General features: G+C 51.2%; 1 protein-coding gene across 1 annotated transcript in view; it reads right to left on the reverse strand.

Moving 5' to 3' along the window:
• The window catches only part of BSN (bassoon presynaptic cytomatrix protein), a 113,735-nt gene that overhangs the window by 24,686 nt on the left and 71,725 nt on the right, over window positions 1-17,324 (reverse strand). The window contains exon 3 of the mRNA XM_030811770.1: window positions 3,691-4,575. Within this exon, the coding sequence (XP_030667630.1) occupies window positions 3,691-4,575 (885 nt within the window). The remainder of the gene's footprint in view (window positions 1-3,690; window positions 4,576-17,324) is intronic.

Raw genomic sequence — 17,324 nt, forward strand, 5'->3', positions numbered from 1 at the left:
TCCCCAGTGTGTATCCTTGCAGCTGGGCTGTACCCCCCTCACCCCCCAGCACCAAATGTGTTCGTTCCCTGTGGGGCATCCCTCATGATACCAAGAGCTTAAACCAGCCACAGGGTCCATCCACACCCAGATAGGGGCTCATGGGAATGCTTCCTTTCTCACACAGAGACCCTCTTTAGGATACTCCTGTTCCAATACCCTGGCTTAAGGGCTGACTGTGTCAGGCCTTGCATAAGCATCTGAGGTACAGCATCTCACCTGGTTCTCACGGAAACCTAAAAGGGAGTATTATGGTCCCTATTCTACATGGGAGGGAACAGGACCTCCAGCCTGATGCCCCTGCTGCAACCCCTGCCCCAATGAGCAAGCCCAGCCCCACGTATCACAGGTGCAAGGGACTTTGCCCAGGGAGGCCCAACTTCTCAAGGGCACAGCTGGAATTTTGGCAATGATGATATAATAAGAGACTGGTAATGTTACTGTCACAATTCCAGTTCAACTAATTTCTTCACAAACTCTATTTTGAACTGAAAGTCAATTAAAAATTAAGCCAGAGAGTACTATTATCCTTCCAAAAGACAAATAGGTAAAAAAATTGGAATCAACAACTCTTAATTATGAAGTGACTCACTAAATAGCATTATGGTTATTTTTTTCAGAGGAAAGTTCAAAAGGAAAAAGGATCCAATTTTATTCCCTCCTCTATTGTGTGCTCTGAACTCCCAATCTAGAAAGAAGAAAGATTTTTACAGCTCAGAAATGTTCAGGAAAATTTCCAACCTGTGGGGAAAATTCCCAACCCATTGGCCCAGATGGTTGACTCTGGCCTCAGGTGGAGTCTCAGGAGGTCTAACAGGGCTGTGGGGAGCTATGAGTGGGGCTCCACTGGTCTGTCCCTTCTTTGTGCACAGAGACACAGCACAGTCGTTCTTGAGCAGGCAAGGTCCAGAGAGAGACAGCCATGGCAGACCCACCCTTAGGACCTGGAGAAGGACCTGCTGGCCTTACCACCACACTCCCAAGGCAGGGTAAGTGTCTCTGGCAAGTGCTGAGAAATCAGAAACCTCTAACCAAGAACACACAAAGTAGGTCGCAGGGAAGCACAAAATTGCTCAGGATGCCAAGTGGCCATTGGCTGAGGTGAGATCCAAGACAGACCACAGCCTGGTTAGGGGCCTCAGTGAAGAAAAGCAATGCTGAAGGGATGGGGAACATATCAACACCAGCCCCTCGCAAGACCCAAGGCAGGTGAAGCTGCACAGAGGTTTTGGTCATTGTGTGGGTAAGGGAGGATAAGGACGGAAGGACTAAGGCTGTGACCATGGGTGGGAGAGAGGCCAGATTCTTGTGACAGTGGGGAGGCAGAGCTGGCAGGGCATGGTCCATGGAGCAGGTGCAGAGGTTAAAGAGGAGGAGGTGAGGATGACCCCGGGCTGCTGGCTTGCATCTCTGGTGGTGGATGGTGGTACAGTCTCTATGGTGGGAATCATGGGAGAGGCATTATGGCCGCCTATCCACACCTTCCCCAGAATAGCCGCAGGCCCTCTGGGGACAGCAGCATTGACAGGGAGAGCTATGAGAAAGGAGTTAGAGAGACTTCATCATCCCTGACTGCTGTCAGGAGCAGCCTGAGCTGGGGATGAGGTAGGACCAGGACTAGGACCAGGACATCCTCCAGCTTTGCTTTCAGGCCCATGGGACCCATCAGACCCTGTGGAGATGAGAGTGGTCCTGGCTAAGGAGGGGGCAGTGGGGCAGGACATGGACACAGCAGGAAATTGAGAGGGGTGTGATGGGGGGAACACTGGCCATCAAGAGACAGAAGCTCCAGGGTCCAGGAAAGCCAGAACCAAGCAGCTAATGAGAGGCCTAAGTCAGAATCCAGACGTTTCATCTAGTCAGCGTGTGAACGAGTCTTCTGTTTGGGCAGAATCAGCACTTCCCGTGACCTGGCCCAGGGACTGCCAACAGGAACTGTCAGGAACATTTATGCTCCTGGACAGAGACAGTTTTCCCCTCCCATTCATGCACATTCTGCTTAATAAGGAAATGTGGGCTGGGAGGTCTCTTGGGGACAGGAGTCCTCCAGGCCAGGCCAACTCAGAAGTCCACTGGGGCTCACAGTCACTCAGTGCCAGTATGCCCCACCTGACCAGCAGTGAGCTTGTGCCTGGAGGTCTCTGGGCAGAGCAGCCAGCTAGGGTTCTCCTGGTCTTGTGGTGACACCATGGTGCACCCCATTCCCCGAGCCAGTGAGGCAAACTGTTGCCAGTGAGCCACCAGACCTAGAGCTTGGAGAGCTGGCTTCATAGTGCCTAGAAGACCAGATGGGTGCCACATGAGGAGGTCAGTTGTCTTGCTCAGGGCTGCCCTTCCCTGCATATTGGAAAGTGTGGCCTTTGGTGGCCAAAGTAGTCTTCCTAGTCATGCTGGGGTCCCACAGGGACTCCTGTGGAGTCCTGGCCCAAAGGAAGTCAGAACAAGGTGCCACAGAGGCCATGGCAACATCATGCTCTCCTCTCTTGTCCCATCCTGGGCCAGTGGTGGTTTGCACTCCGCACACCCCTGCGCCACCATCAGCTACAAATGGCTCAGCCCAAGAGACCAGACGGCTCAGGTGGCTGCCCATGTGCAAGAGGCAGGGCCTTGGCTCGAACATCTCCTAACGTGACACAGCTGGGAAACACATTCACCTATCAAGACTGAGGGCACTCTAAGGAAGGAGACACACCAAGCTACGCCCAAGGCAGCATGGTAAGGGTCACATGGGTGACCCTGGGCCAGGGAGAGTGGGCCACGGGACTGAGGGAGGAGCAGAAGCAGCATCTGCTCCTGGCCCAGGCTGGTCCAGTTCTGCCAGGGCACCTTCACCTTCTGAGCCTCTTGGGCTGGACTCCAGGCTTCGAGGGAACACTGAACCTTACACTGGGCCTCCTGCTCCCTCCTGCCCAGCACTGCACAGTGCCCAGTGCCCTTCCCTGGAGCAGGGACTGCGCAGAGAATGGCCACAATATCAGGTCTGTCTCAAATCTTCCTGTGGGAAAGAGGAGCATCTCTGAGCATCCCCACCAGCAGCTCTAAGGAGAGCCCAGCCACAGCCTGGGTAAAATATGTGGACCAAAGGCTGTGACTTTGACAAGTAGACATCAACACTTATGACCTCAGAAGAGACAATCAAGGTTGAATACCACCTAGCTGGGCTGGAGCCTGGACAGTGGGACATGCCCTGCCCCATTGTGAGAAAGCCTCCCACCCCACCCTGGATGTGGGACACAACCCTCTGCACCATGGCCATTCAATCCCTACCCTTCTGAAGGTCACAGGTCCATGGCAGTGTGGGACCTCAGGTTCTCCTATCTGAGCAGGGGAGGTTGGTGTCTTTCATCAGGGCCATGCCCATGGTAGCTGGAAATAGGGAGGCCAGTTCAGGGACTCTGGGATCAGCCTTAGGGCACTAGTCAGAGTCAGTAGGCACCATTACCCCAACTCTGAGTGAAAGTTAGTTCTGAGTAGAACTGGGGCCTCAGGTAGGGGGACAGGAAAGGGAATGCAGCCCCTCTGCAGCATTAGTTGTACGGGGCAGCCCCATGGCTGCTGCAGACCCAGAAATCTTTCTGGTTTCCATGCCACCACTACCCAGGCCCGGCCTCTCATCAAGGTTCAAGGGAGCATGCTTGGTCCAGCTCTTACCTCCACCAGGTGGGGTGTTGGGTTGAAGCCACACAGGTTGCACACCTGGAGCCTGCAGGTGGTGCATGTGTTATAGTTGGCTGGGCTCTTGCTGCCCACGTTGAGCTCGGCTTGGCACAGTGGGCAGGTGGCCCTTTCCTTCGGCATGGTCTTTGGCTTGGCAGCAGCCTTCGATACTGCCTGATGTTCTGCTCTGCCATGCTTTGGACTGGTTGTTCCCCCAGTTTTCGGCAGGGCTCCAGGTCCAGATCCAGGACCCGTTCTGGCCCCAGGCTCAGTTTTGGCTCCAGGTGCTGGCCCAGGCCCAGGCCCTGAGCCCAAGGGTTTTGGGCCAGCCTCCTTGCTGGCATCATTGAAGACGATCTTAGGTGTCCCCTTGCTGGGGGCAGGCTGGCCCTGGGTGTCAGCCTCGGGCTGCACAGACATGAGGGTACTCGCCTGGGTTAGCAGCGACGCGCCAAGGCCGAAGAGCTTACCAGTGAGGCCCTCCTGGGTCTGCTCAGCGGCACCAAGCCCAGCGGGCACTGCGGTGGCACTTTTGGCCGGGGCCTCTCCTGCAGGTGGCCTGGGCTCAGCTGTGGAAGGCTTGGTGGGTTGAGGGGGCTGAGGAGACACCCTCCCCACCTCTGGAGGGGCAGCTGCTTGGGCAGGCCCCGGCACTGAGGTGGCCCTGGCTGTCTCAGCCTGGCGGGACCCAGGCTGTGGTCCTCCTGGGCCCCGAGATCTCTCTTGGTCTGGCTTCCCCAGGGGCTGTTTGGCTGGGGAGTGGGCAGGAGACAGGGCTGGGGAGTGCAGCTGCTGCTGGCTCTTGGAGCGAGGTGCAGTGGTCATGTCCATTCCCAGAGCCCTCTGCATCTGACAGTTCAGACAGAGCCACTCCTTCACCTGAGGAGAGAAGCAAAATAGTCAGCAGGGTGGCCAGGACTGGTGGTACTCATGGCCCAGGTCAGTGCAGGCCCCACAGCAGCCAAGGCCACTCCTAGCACAGGCAGAAGCACCAAGCCCTGCTCAGGCATTTCTGGGCAGCCAGGGGGCAGGGCTGAAGGACAGATGGCACTCCCCTGCCCTCTAGAAGCTGCCAGGCATGTGAGGCAGTGGAGGCAGTCCCATCCCCCGACCCCACCCCAACCACCAACCCACTGCCTGCCAGACCCTCCTGCTTGAGAGTCCTCCCCGCCACCCCCTGGCAGTGCCTCAGATCTGTGCACCCCAACCTCCTGCTTGGATGAATCCAATAGCCTTCCCCTGCTTCTCACTTCAGGCCATTTGCACACAGCAGCCAGACTGATCTTTTAAAACCTAACCCAAGAGGAAAGGCATGGCCCTAGAGCAGTGCTTGTATGCAATGGGTATTCAGTAAAAACTCGCATAATGAATAAATAAGTGAAGATTAATACATGGGAGAAGGAGGCATATAAGATAAAAAGAAACCATGATTCCTATCCTGAAGGAACTCAGAGTTTAGCTGAAGAAACAAGATACTACAGAATGAAAAATCTTGAGAACAAAATAAGTAAGGGTAAAGTAATGCAATGTAAGTGACTGATGTTAAGTAGAATTTTTAAAAGCCTTTTTTTTCCCTTAAGGAAGATAGCTTTTTAAAGAAGTGGGATAATTCATGCCTCCAGAGCAAATGAGACACGTGCCGCTATCCATGTGATAAACACATAGTTTCCCTCTGTCATTAGCCCTGTGCAGGGATGGGCACGTGACCTGGCAGAGTCAGTTACAGCCCTCCACGTTATCTGGTAATGAACAACAGGAGAGAGGGTCTTTATTCCTTTTCCTTTGGATTACTAATCAGAAGGATGTAGCTTTGGAGCAGTAGTAGTCTTCTTTCCCAACATACAGAGAGACGCTAAGAATGATGTCCATAGATGGTAGGAGTCAAGGAAAGGAGAAAGGAGTAGATCTGATGACTTCATTCCATTCCCTGGATCTGGCTATGCCCCAAGTCTACCCTTGGACTTCCAGTTACATGAGCCAATAATTTTTCTCCAAAAACCCACATGTAAATCAGAGCATCTCACCAACAGGACAAGTGGATTTCCACCACACCTTGGGAACTCTTCAGCACAACCCTGTGACCCAACCCAGCCCCACCCCAGCCTCCCCCTCTCTCTGGCCTCTCTTCCTGCCATCTCCCCTTGGCTGTCTCACTGCAGACACTCTAGGCTGTCTGCTCTGCCAAGTGGTCCCCTGAGCTAATTTCTGTACCAGGGCCTTTGTATTTCTTATTCCTTCTGCTCCCTGGCCCAGCTTGTTGTATAGATTTCAGATGAGGTATCACTTTCCCACCAGGGCCTCCTCTGGCCACACAATCTAAAATGCTCTCCTTTGGCCAGGTGTGGTGGCTCACACCTGTAATCCAGGCACTTTGGGAGGCAGAGGCAGGAGGATCATTTGAGGTCAGGAGTTCGAGACCTACCTGACCAACATGGTGAAACCCCATCTCTACTGAAAATAGTAAGAATTGGCCAGGTGTGGTGGCGAACGCCTGTAATCTCAGCTACTTGGGAGTCTGAGGCAGGAGAATTGCTTGAACCCAGGAGGCGGAGGTTGCAGTAAGCCAAGACTGTGCCGCTGCACTCCAGCCTGGGCAACAGAGTGAGACTCCATCTCAAAATAATTAAATAAATAAATATAAATAAAACACCCTCCGGGTACTCTGTGTCAAATCACCCAGCTTATTTTCTCCATAGTGCTTATTCTTTCCCAAAGTGTCTACTAATTTGTTGTTTACAAGGTGTCTCCTGTCCTCCAAAGCAGCCCATGAGCTCTCGTTGATAGGGTGTTCTCAGGGCTGCACACAACATGTGGTACAGAGCAGGGCTCATCCCAGAGGGGCTTGCTTCATTCATCCTGGCAATTTGGTCATGCAGGTCATAGCTCAACAAGGTGGAAGCCCCGAGATTTGGTGCCTCAGAGAAGAGGCTCCTCCTCATCAACCAGAGCCGAGGCTGGAGACCAAGGTTGTTCTCTGTCTGTGGTTGCAGCCAGAGGTTCTGAATGCACCCTATTGGCCACCCAGTCATCACCAGGGGAAGGTGCCGTCTCATCTCTGGGGCAGAAGGCCCCTTTTATTTACCCGCACATGTGGCTCCAGCTCTGCTCTCTGCCTTGAGGCCCCAGGGCTACTGCTGCAGGTTGACTTGCCAGTTGGGGGACCTGGGCTCAGGTGCCTTATCCCAGCAACCCAAGGGCAGCAGCCAAGAAGAGGGAGAACACTGCACTTTGGCGAGCACCCCCTTGTGCCAAGCACCACATAGGGCATGTTCACAGGCATTCTCTCATTTTGTCCTTACAGGAGAGAAAACCAAGATCTGAGATGTTTTAGCAATGTGCTCTCAGTGGTTCCCTGGCTAGGAAGTGTTGCTGCTGGCAAGATCAGCCCTGACAGCTCTGCGTAGCTCCTAAACCACAGCCTGGACAGCCTGGAGCCTTCTGCAGTCCTGCCTCTTCCAAAGGCCAAGTCAGGCTCTAGAAGTCGGCACTGCAAACCCTGGCAGAGCCCCACAAAGGCCAATCCCAGTTCTAGAAACTAAGAACAGTGATGCCGAGGCAGTGAGGTGAGAAGCCATCCCACTAGCTGGGAACCATTAACCCACCCAGATGCTTTTTAAGAAGCAAGGCAGGCCGGGCACAGTGGCTCACGCCTGTAATCCCAGCACTTTGGGAGGCAAAGGGGGGCAGATCACGAGGTCAGGAGATCGAGACCATCCTGGCTAACATGGTGAAACACTGTCTCTACTAAAAATACAAAAAATTAGCCGGGTGTGGTGGCACATGCCTGTAGTCCCAGCTACTTGGGAGGCTGAGGCAGGAGAATCGCTTGAACCCGGGAGGCAGAGGTTGTAGTGAGCCAAGATCGCGCCTGGGCAACAGAGCGAGACTCCATCTCAAAAAAAAAAAAAAAAAAAGAAAGAAAGAAGCAAGGCAGCTTTGTCTATGTTTGGGCAGAGAAAGCCAGAGAGAAAACAATTTCAGTCCCTGAACCCAGTCTAAAGACCTCTTTAGAAAGGTCACTCTTGGGAGGGAGGGGCTTATTCCCATCAAAGTGGGAGTTCCCCAGAGCAGGCCATTTCTACTCATCCGGAGAGGGACCCTGGAAGGGGATTACTCCCCAGAGGGGAAGCTCAGCCTCTGGCCCAGGGTGGCAGCCACAAATTCAGTTCTTCCCATGGGTGCCCAGCCCACACCCAAAGTACCATCTCTCTCATTCACCTGGGCACTGCAGCATGCCCTGAGGTGAGACTTCTTCCTGGGAAAGGGGATTTAGGAGGTAAGACTTCTTATCCTGGGACTTTGGGGTGACTCTCCCTGGGGTTCTGAGTCAGGCTGAACAAAGGCACGTGCCAAACCTCCTGCACTCACCACCAGAACTTTCCTTTCCCCAGCCCCCGTCATCCAGGCTGTGGCACAGGCATCTCACCTAAAATAGAACTTCTCCAAGAAAAGGCTGAAACGCCCCTCAGTGACTCATCGCCCAGATGGGTGCAGCTATTTCTATCCAGCCTCTTCCAGACGGTAAGGAACCTTGACCGCACCCTCCCCACAGCCCCTCCCAGGCTCAGGCCCAGCATGCAAGGCCTCCTAAGGAGGACACTGGCTGAGGGAGCTCTCTGAGGCCAGCAATACATCCTCCTCTCTGCCTCCCCCACGGATCCCCAGGAGTTTCCTGGGAGGAGCCCAACCTCAGCCTCTTCTTCCATACTGCGAGGCCCCTATCCCCACACTCAGGGGGATGGAGGCTGTCCACGGGGTAGGGAGAGAGATGATGGCTGTGCACCCCAACCCACCCACCCACCCAGCCTGGGTATACATGAATAGTTCTGTGGCAGACTCCCCTGGCCTGAGTGTCAGTACAGTTAGAGCCTTCCTTAGCTGCACACAGTGATGCCTCCATCAAGAGGTTGAACCCAGAAGGCTCTCTGTGGCTCCTAGGCCCTCTCCAAGCTGGCTCTCCACAAGAATCAGAGGGACTATCCTTTTACCAGTGTGACAAGAAGCCTCAGCTAGGGTTCTGCTGTCTAATACTTCCAAGATCCTGATCTGGCACATGGGCAGGAGATGTGCAGGCTACCAGCCATGAGCCTCATGTCTCAGGAGCCTTCCTGGGGCTACCCTAAGGTGGACAGCTCTGCCAGACATTAGCTTTGAATGAGCTGACTCTCCTTGCTAGCAAGGAAGCCCATCTTGCCATCTCCAAAGACTGGCTTCCATGGAAGCCCGTGCACCCCAGCCCAGTGGGGACCTAGGTGGCAGTAAGGATGGGAAGGCTCAGTGCAGTACAAGGTCAAGAGGTGGTTTAAGAGGTGGGGGAAGCAGAAGCTACAGGAAGCCTTCCTACAGGCTTTGCAGGGAGCCACGGCCACCTGCTCTGCCATGAGTCTGCTAGGGACTTGGAAACGTAGGACCCTGTGGGCTCTGTAGCTCTGAGAGGACTTTCTCCCCGAGAAGAGACTTTCTTAGCTGCTTCCTTACTCAAACTATTCAGTGTGTAGAAGGGCAGCTAAGGTGGCACTGGCCAAGGATCCAGAGACTTGGGGCCCAAGCTGGAGGCTGTATGAACTCTTTTTTTTATTTTTTTTATTTTTATTTTTATTTTTTTTTTTTTTTTGTGAGACGGAGTCTCGCTCTGTCACCCAGGCTGGAGTGCAGTGGCGCGATCTCGGCTCACTGCAAGCTCCGCCTCCCGGGTTCACGCCATTCTCCTGCCTCAGCCTCTCCGAGTAGCTGGGACTACAGGCGCCCGCCACCACGCCCGGCTAATTTTTTTTTGTATTTTTTTTAGTAGAGACAGGGTTTCACCGTGGTCTCGATCTCCTGACCTCGTGATCCGCCCGCCTCGGCCTCCCAAAGTGCTGGGATTACAAGCGTGAGCCACCGCGCCCGGCCTTGAACTCTTAAGTTGAATGAGCAGCTGTGATCTGTCTGCAATGGTCACTCCCTGCTAATTCCTCCACTGGGCTCTGGAGCAAGGAGGGCAGTTCTGGGAAGAGCTTCTACATCTTCCCTGCAGGAACACTGGCTGCACAGAGTGTCTCAGCCCTCAAGAGTGGGACTCAGCCTTGCTTGCCGTATCTGGCCCCAAAGGATGCTCACAGGGTGGAGTCTCCCTCACGGTCACCTCCATGGCTGTCAGGAAGCTCTGAAAGCCCCCTGAAGTCACATGTTCTCTTCCCACTCCCCTCCTCTCACCCCCCAGCAGCAAGGAAAAGGAGGGTTGCAGACGTCACTCAGCCTTCTTCCTGTGGAGAGCCCCAGCCCTACCAGGGAGAGCAGGCATTGAGTGTTTCAGATCACTCAGCACTGACATCACGCCTGATGCCGCATTTATGCTTTCCATTTTGGTACAAGTTGAAACATCACAGAAACAGCTCATAAAGGAGCCCTCCCTGCAGGTGCCAAATCTAGGGGTTCCTGGGAGGGCCCCACTGGCCAGTGTGACTATATGCCTTTCTGGGCTATGAGTCACTGGCCAGGTCTCAGCAGGAGGAACATACCTTCCCATGCCCCCTGGACAACAAGGACAGGCCAATGTGCAGAAGGGCAGCTAAGGTGGCAGCTGAGAGGGAGGGAGTCAGGCCTAGCCTGGATACTCACACTGGTACAGCAATAGACATGTCGCCTGCCCCATCTAGCACCTTACTGTCAGCTAGCTGACCTCAGGCTTAGGAAGCAGGTACCACAGGGTCCCAGTGGGCAGGGTCACACTGATCCAGAGCTGGACCAGCCAGGGGAGGCCTGTGCCAATCTATCAGAGCCCTGAGGAAGGTCTTGGGAACCTGCCCAGCATCTGAGGTCAGGATCTGGGGAGTGGAGGCTGAACTTAATCGCACCTGGGGCTAGAAGACCTCACTGGCTTGGATCTCCACGAAAGGGAGAGGATCCATCTCCTTGCTGATCCCTGGACACATCTGTCTCTCTGCCCTCAATATCTCTTAACTCCTCCCACACTGCTCTGGACAGCCTTCCCTCCCAACCCAGGATGATCCGGTGTAGCCTGTAACACACCCCATCCATGACCAGCCAACTCCCCTGCACCCTCCCCATACACACTCCTCTTAGTCACCAGTAACCCTCTCCAGGAGAGGCTAGACCCTTGGATTAGTCTCAACTTCTCCTTAAAATCCCCAGGACACTTTGGTTCATGCCCGGCTTCCCCTCCTGGGTTCTGCTGCCCTCCCTCCAAGCCCCTTTATCCTGGCCTGCAAGTCCTTGGCCCTTGCCTCTTAAACTCCCACTAAATGACTTCCACGGTCACTCCAGATGACCTGCAACTCACACGGGGCTGAGCTGCAGACCGCTTCTCAAAGCTCACCGACTGGAATAATTAATTGCTGTATATTGCATTATATGTAAATTTTAGCTAAAAAAAAGAAACCTTAAATAAATACTGAACTCTAGTTAATGATACACTTGAAGCGCTTTGTGGGAAGTATACTGATATCAGTGATGTACTTTTTTTTTTTTTTTTTTTTGAGACAGGGTCTGGTTCTGAAGTGCAGCGCCATGATCATGGCTCACTGCAACCTCCACCTCCCAGACTCAAGTGATCCTCCCACCTCAGCCTCCTGAGTAGCTGGGACTACAAGCATGGTGCCACCACACCCAGCTAATTTTTGTATTTTTTTGGTAGAGACAGGGTTTCGCCATGTTACTCAGGCTGCTCTTGAATCCCTGGGTTCAAGCAATCCTCCCACCTTTGCCTCTCAAAGTGCTGGTATTACAGGCGTGAGCCACCATGCCTGGCCCACTGCAATGTACTTTGACATTCAACAAAAAGATGGATGGATAGATGGATAGACAGAAGAACAAATAGATGGTAGAATGGATACGTGATAAAACCAGGAGAGGAGGGGTTCATTATAAATCCAGATAGTGGCTTTGTGGGTATTCCTTGTACAATTCTTTCAACCATTTTGTAGGCTTTAAAATATTCATAACATGATGTTGGGGGTAAAAATGACTTGTCGACCTGGTTGTTCTGTTTTGCTCCACCCAGCAAGGCATCAAGAGCTCCTGTGATGGGCTCTTGGCAGTTGACTCCCCACTACTGCCCAGATATTCTCCCCTCCTGGATCCCTTGGCCCTCCACTTGCTGGCCTTTCTACTCTTCTTTGCTTATCCTTGCCAGCCACCTTTGCTGGGTTCTTCTCAGTGCTGGGGAGCCCAGATCCTGGCACCTCTTCTCTCTGTCCACATCTCTTCTACGGCACTTTAAATGTCACTATATGCTTGTGAATATGAAACAAAAGTCTCCATCCCAACCTGCCTGCTTCGTGCCAGGGTCTTAGATTTGTCAGGCACCTTCAACTTGGCAATGGCCCAAACAGAAAAATTCCCTATCTCCATCTCCTACCCTCCACATCCAATCCAATTCTGTCTGTTTAGCCATCCAAACACACCAGGAATCTATCATGGCTCTTCGCAGTCATCATCACCACTACCCCAGCCTCAGCCTCAGCCCCCTCTGCCCCTCTGGCTCCCAGCGCCCACCCGCTACCCCTACAGGCTGTTCTTCACATAGCAGCTGGGGGGGAGGGGTGTGTATATATGTGTGTGTATGTGTATGTGTTGTTTTAGTGTATATGTATATATATGCACACACATATATAGTGTGTGTTAAAATAAATATAAAATTGCCATTTTAACCATCTTAAAGTATACAATTCAGTGACATTAATAATTCATAATGTGTAACCATCACCTCTGTCTATTTCCAGAGGGTTTTTAAAATTTGCATTATTTTTGGCCAGACACTGCGGCTCACGCCTGTAATCCCAGCACTTTGGGAGGGTGAGGCGTGTGGATCACTTGAGGTCAGGATTTCGAGACCAGCCTGGCCAATGTGGTGAAACCCCATCTCTACTAAAAATACAGAACTGAGCTGGGTGTGTTGGCACATGCCTGTAATCCCAGCTACTTGGGAGGCTGGAGGTGGAGGTTGCCGTGAGCCAAGATGGCGTCACTGCACTTGAGCCTGGGCGACAAAGCGAGACTCCGTCTCAAACAAACAAATAAAAAAAAAATTTGCATTGTTTTTATTGTGGTAAAATATACATAAATTTACTACCTTAACCATTTTTAAGTGTACAGGTCAGTGGTATTATATTCATAATGCTGTGCAACCATCACCACCTTTCATCTTTGTAATTCTTTCCATCTTGCAAATCTGAAACTGTACCCATGAAACTCTCCATTCCCCCTTCCTCCAGCTTTTTTTTTTTTTAAGGCAGAGTCTTGCTCTGTCATCAGGCTGGAGTGCAGTGGCACTATCTCAGCTCACTGCAACCTCCGCCTCCTGGGTTCAAGCAATTCCCCTGCCTCAGCCTCCCAAGTAGCTGGGACTACAGGCATGGGCCAACACGCCCGGCTAATTTTTTTTGTATTTTAGTAGAGACGGGGTTTCACCATGTTGGCCAAGATGGTCTCGATCTCCTGACCTTGTGATCTGCCCGCCTCGGCCTCCCAAAGTGCTGGGATTACAGGCATGAGCCACTGCACCCGGCTCCCCCCTTCCTCCAGCTCTTGACAACTACCATTCTGCTTTCTGTCTCTGTGACTTTGACTACTCTGACCACCTCATATTTGTCTTTTTGTGACTGGCTTATTTCACTTAGCATAATGTCCTTAAGGTTTGCCCATGTTGTATCATGTGTCAGATTGTCCTTCCTCTTTAAGGCTGAATGATATTCCGTTGTGTGTATGTATGTATATACATATATTTTGCTTATTTGTTCATTTGTCAATGGGCTGTTGGTTGTTTTCACATTTTAGCTATTGTGAAAAATGCTGCTATGAACATGGGTGTACAAATATCTCTTCAAGACCCTCCTTTCAATTCCTTTGAGTGTATACCCAGAAGTGGAATTGTTGGATCATATGGTAATTCTATTTATAATTTTTTGAGGAACTGCCATACTGTTTTCCAGAGTGGCTGTACCACTTTACATTCCTAAAAACAGTGCACAAGGGTTCCAATTTCTCCACATTCTTGCCAACATTTATTTATTTATTTATTTATTTTTATAGCAGCCATCTTTAACGCGTATGAGATGGTATCTCATTGTAGTTTCAATTTGAATTTCTCTAATGATTAGTCATGTTGAGTATCTTTTCTTTTTTTTTTTTTTTTGAGACAGAGTCTCGCTCAGTTGCCCAGGCTGGAGTGCAGTGGCATGATCTCGGCTCACTGCAACCTCTGCCTCCCAGGTTCAAGCGATTCTCCTGCCTCAGCCTCCTGAGCAGCTAGGGTTACAGTTGCCCACCACCACACCCAGCTAACTTTTGTCTTTTCAGTAGAGACAGAATTTCTCCATGTTGGCCAGTCTCCAACACTTGACCTCAGGTGATCCACCCGCCTCAGCCTCCCAAAGTGCTGGGATTACAGGTGTGAGCCACCACAGCAGACCTATGTTGAGTATCTTTTGGGGAGTTATTGGCCATTTGTGTATATTCCTTGGAGAAATGTTTCTTCAAGTCCTTTGCCCATTTTGTTTTTCAGAGACAGGTTCTAGCTATTTGCCTAGGCTGGTCTCAAACTCCTAGGCTCAAGATATCCTCCCACCTTAGCCTCTCAAGTAGCTGGGAAGACAGGTGTGTGTCACCACACTTGACTCCTCTTTGCTCCCCTCCACTTTTTTTTTTTAGAAACAGTCTGGCTCTGTCACCCAGTAGTGTGATCTTGATTCACTGCAATCTCTGCCTCCTGGGCTCAAGCGATTCTCCTGCCTCAGCCACCCGAGCAGCTGGGACCACAGGTGCCCACCACCATGCCTGGCTAATTTTTTTATTTTTAGTAGAGATGGGGCTTCACCATGTTGCCCAAGCTGGTCTCAAACTCCTGAGCTCAGGCGATCCACTTGCCTCAGCCTCCCAAAGTCCTGGGATTACAGGCGTGAGCCACTGCGCCTGGCCTCTTTGCCCATTTTTAATTAGTTTTTTTTTATTTTTGTTGTTAAGTTGTAAGACTTCTCTGTATATTCTGGGTATCAATCCCTTATCAAATATATAATTAGAAAGTATTTTCTCCCATTCTGTGGGTTGCCTTTTTACTCTGTTAATAGTGCCTTTAGATGTAAAAAATTTTAAAATTTTCATGAAGTCTATTTTGTCTATTTTTTCTTTTGTTGCCTGTGCTGTTGGTGTCATATCCAAGAAACCACTGCCAAATCCAATGTTGTGAAGCTTATCCCCTATGTTGTCTTCTAAGAGTTTTATAGTTTTAGCTCTTCTGTTTAGGTATTTGATCTATTTTAAGTTAATTTTTGTATATGATGTAAGGAAAAGGTCCAACTTCATTTTTTTGCATGTAGATATCCAGTTTTCCCAACACCATTTGTTGAAAAGATTGTTCTTTCCCTACTGAATGGTCTTGGCACTCTTATCAAAAATCATCTGACCATATATGTGAGGGTTTATTTCTGGGCTATGTATTCTACTCTATTGGTCTATATGTCTCTCTTTATGCCAGTACCATACTGTTTTGATTACTGTAACTTTGTAGTAAGTTTTGAAATCAGGAAGTGTGAGTTCTTCAGCTTTGTTCTTCTTTTTCACAATTATTTTGGCTATTTGAAGGGCCCTTGAGATTGCATCAGAAGGGTGTTTTAAATGCATATCTGACCTTCCTACTGCCACCTTCCCAAACCTTGGGAGTGCATCAGGAGACCCCAGCAAGCCCAGCAGGAGCTTCTGGTCCTGTCCTGTGGTACAGCTGTCCTGGACCTTTGCTCCTGAACCCTCACATGGACCAAGCACATCCCCTCAGGCCTTCTCTTTTTCCAACTGCCTCCCATCCAGCAGTTCTAACATTCTACAGCCTAATGCTCTCTCTCTGGAGAAGCCCCCAATAATTTTTTTTTTTTTTTTTGAGACAGGGTCTTACTCTGTCACCCTGGCTGGAGGGCAGTGGCATGATCATGGCTCATGCAGCCTAGATCTTCCCAGGCTCAAGTGATCTTCTCACCTCAGCCTCCCAAATACTTGGGACTACAGGCATGCACCACCATGTATCTTTGCACCATGTATTTTTTTTGTAGAGATGGGGTTTCGCCATGTTGCCTAGACTAGTCTTGAACTCCTGGGCTCAAGCGATCTGTCCACCTCGGCTGCTCAAAGTGTTGGGATTACAGGTGTGAGCCACCATGCCCAGCTACCCCCAGGAATCTTGTCTCAGCATCATACCAACAGCACCCCCCATAGCCCTCCCCTCCTTGACCCCAGATGTGATTGTGTGTTTGCTTGTGTGGTTCTTGGTGGCAGTGATGCCTCCTGCACTGGCCTGAAGTCTTCACAGAGCTGAGCAGCACATCTGCTTCATTTCTACCTGTTTCTCCAGTGTCTGGGACAGTTCCCGGCTATCAATAGGACTGAAAAGCACTGTGCAGGGAGGCAAGGACAGGAAGAAGGGAGAGGGCTGCCCTCTGACTCAGTAGGTTAAACATGCCTGTCTAGGCCAAAGGCTGAGCAAAATAAAGAGTAGAAGCAGCAAAACCAACAGGTTACCAGCCAGCAACTGGGAACTTTACCAAGATTTCCTGGTCCCTGCCTCTTCCTGCCTCTGGCTCTCTTTCCATCACCTCCCTTTCCTGCCTCCCCTTCTTGTGCCTTCTTCCACTTCTTCCCACTCCTACTTTATTTATGGATTTCTCTTTTTCTCTACCATTTTTACTGCATTTTCTTTTTATTCTGTTTCCTTTGCCCTTAGATATGAAAACAAGTGTTTTAGGAGTAAAATTTCTTATTTTCAGATCTAAATTAATTTTACATTCATTCTTAGCTTAACTTATGGCCCTCTTCCATAACTAAAAGGTAGAATTCCATGCCTGTTGTCTCCTCATGGCCCCAGTGGCTGTGGCCTCCACCCTGCAGTGGTCCAAGCAAGTAAGTAGGCCGAAGATCCTGTCTTCTGGGAACATGGACCACTTCAGGGCATGTACTAAGCAACAGGGCTGGCTGCTCCAGAGTGACTGAAGTTTGGAGAGCATTTCTCTATTGACTTGGAGACTGTTTAGGTCAAAGTGCCTACTCTAAAGCAAACTGCCCAAGGACTAGCTATTCGGTGGGAGAAAGGCCTCCTGGAGGGCCTGCCACCTGGAGATCCACTTCCATTTTGTTTGGAGGTGAGCATTGGAAGGCTGGGCAGACACCCTCCTGGGCCCAGGGAAGAGGAAGACACCTTTACCTCCCCTCAGTACACTGCTGGTCCCATGTCCTGAAACCTGCTCCTCATTCCTCTCTGGCCCAGGCAGCAGTGAGGCCAGGAGGGAGCAGAGGGAATGAGACAAGGCTGCTGGCTGCAGCAAAGGGATCTGTGCTGAACTCACAGCACCACCCCCGAGCCATCTGGAGCTCTGGCCCTTGCCGGAAGGCAGTGGGATGCAGGAAGGGGAGAGAGAGGCTCGGAGCCACTGCATTGTCTCCCTCCCTTCTCCACGCCACCCACCCTGGGAAACTGTGTAGGCTCATGGCTTTCCATTGGGTAGGAGTTGGAGATGGTATGGGTTAAACATCCTTGGCTTGGCCTCAGCAAAGTCCAGACCTTGGAATGGGTGAGGGAAGACCATGCTTACTCCTCTGTAGTTTTCCTAGAGAGGCTTATAAATAATTCTGACTGGCCAGGCGCG

Source organism: Nomascus leucogenys, chromosome 4 (genome assembly GCF_006542625.1).
Source record: "Nomascus leucogenys isolate Asia chromosome 4, Asia_NLE_v1, whole genome shotgun sequence".
In the NCBI taxonomy this organism is placed as follows: Eukaryota; Metazoa; Chordata; class Mammalia; order Primates; family Hylobatidae; genus Nomascus; species Nomascus leucogenys.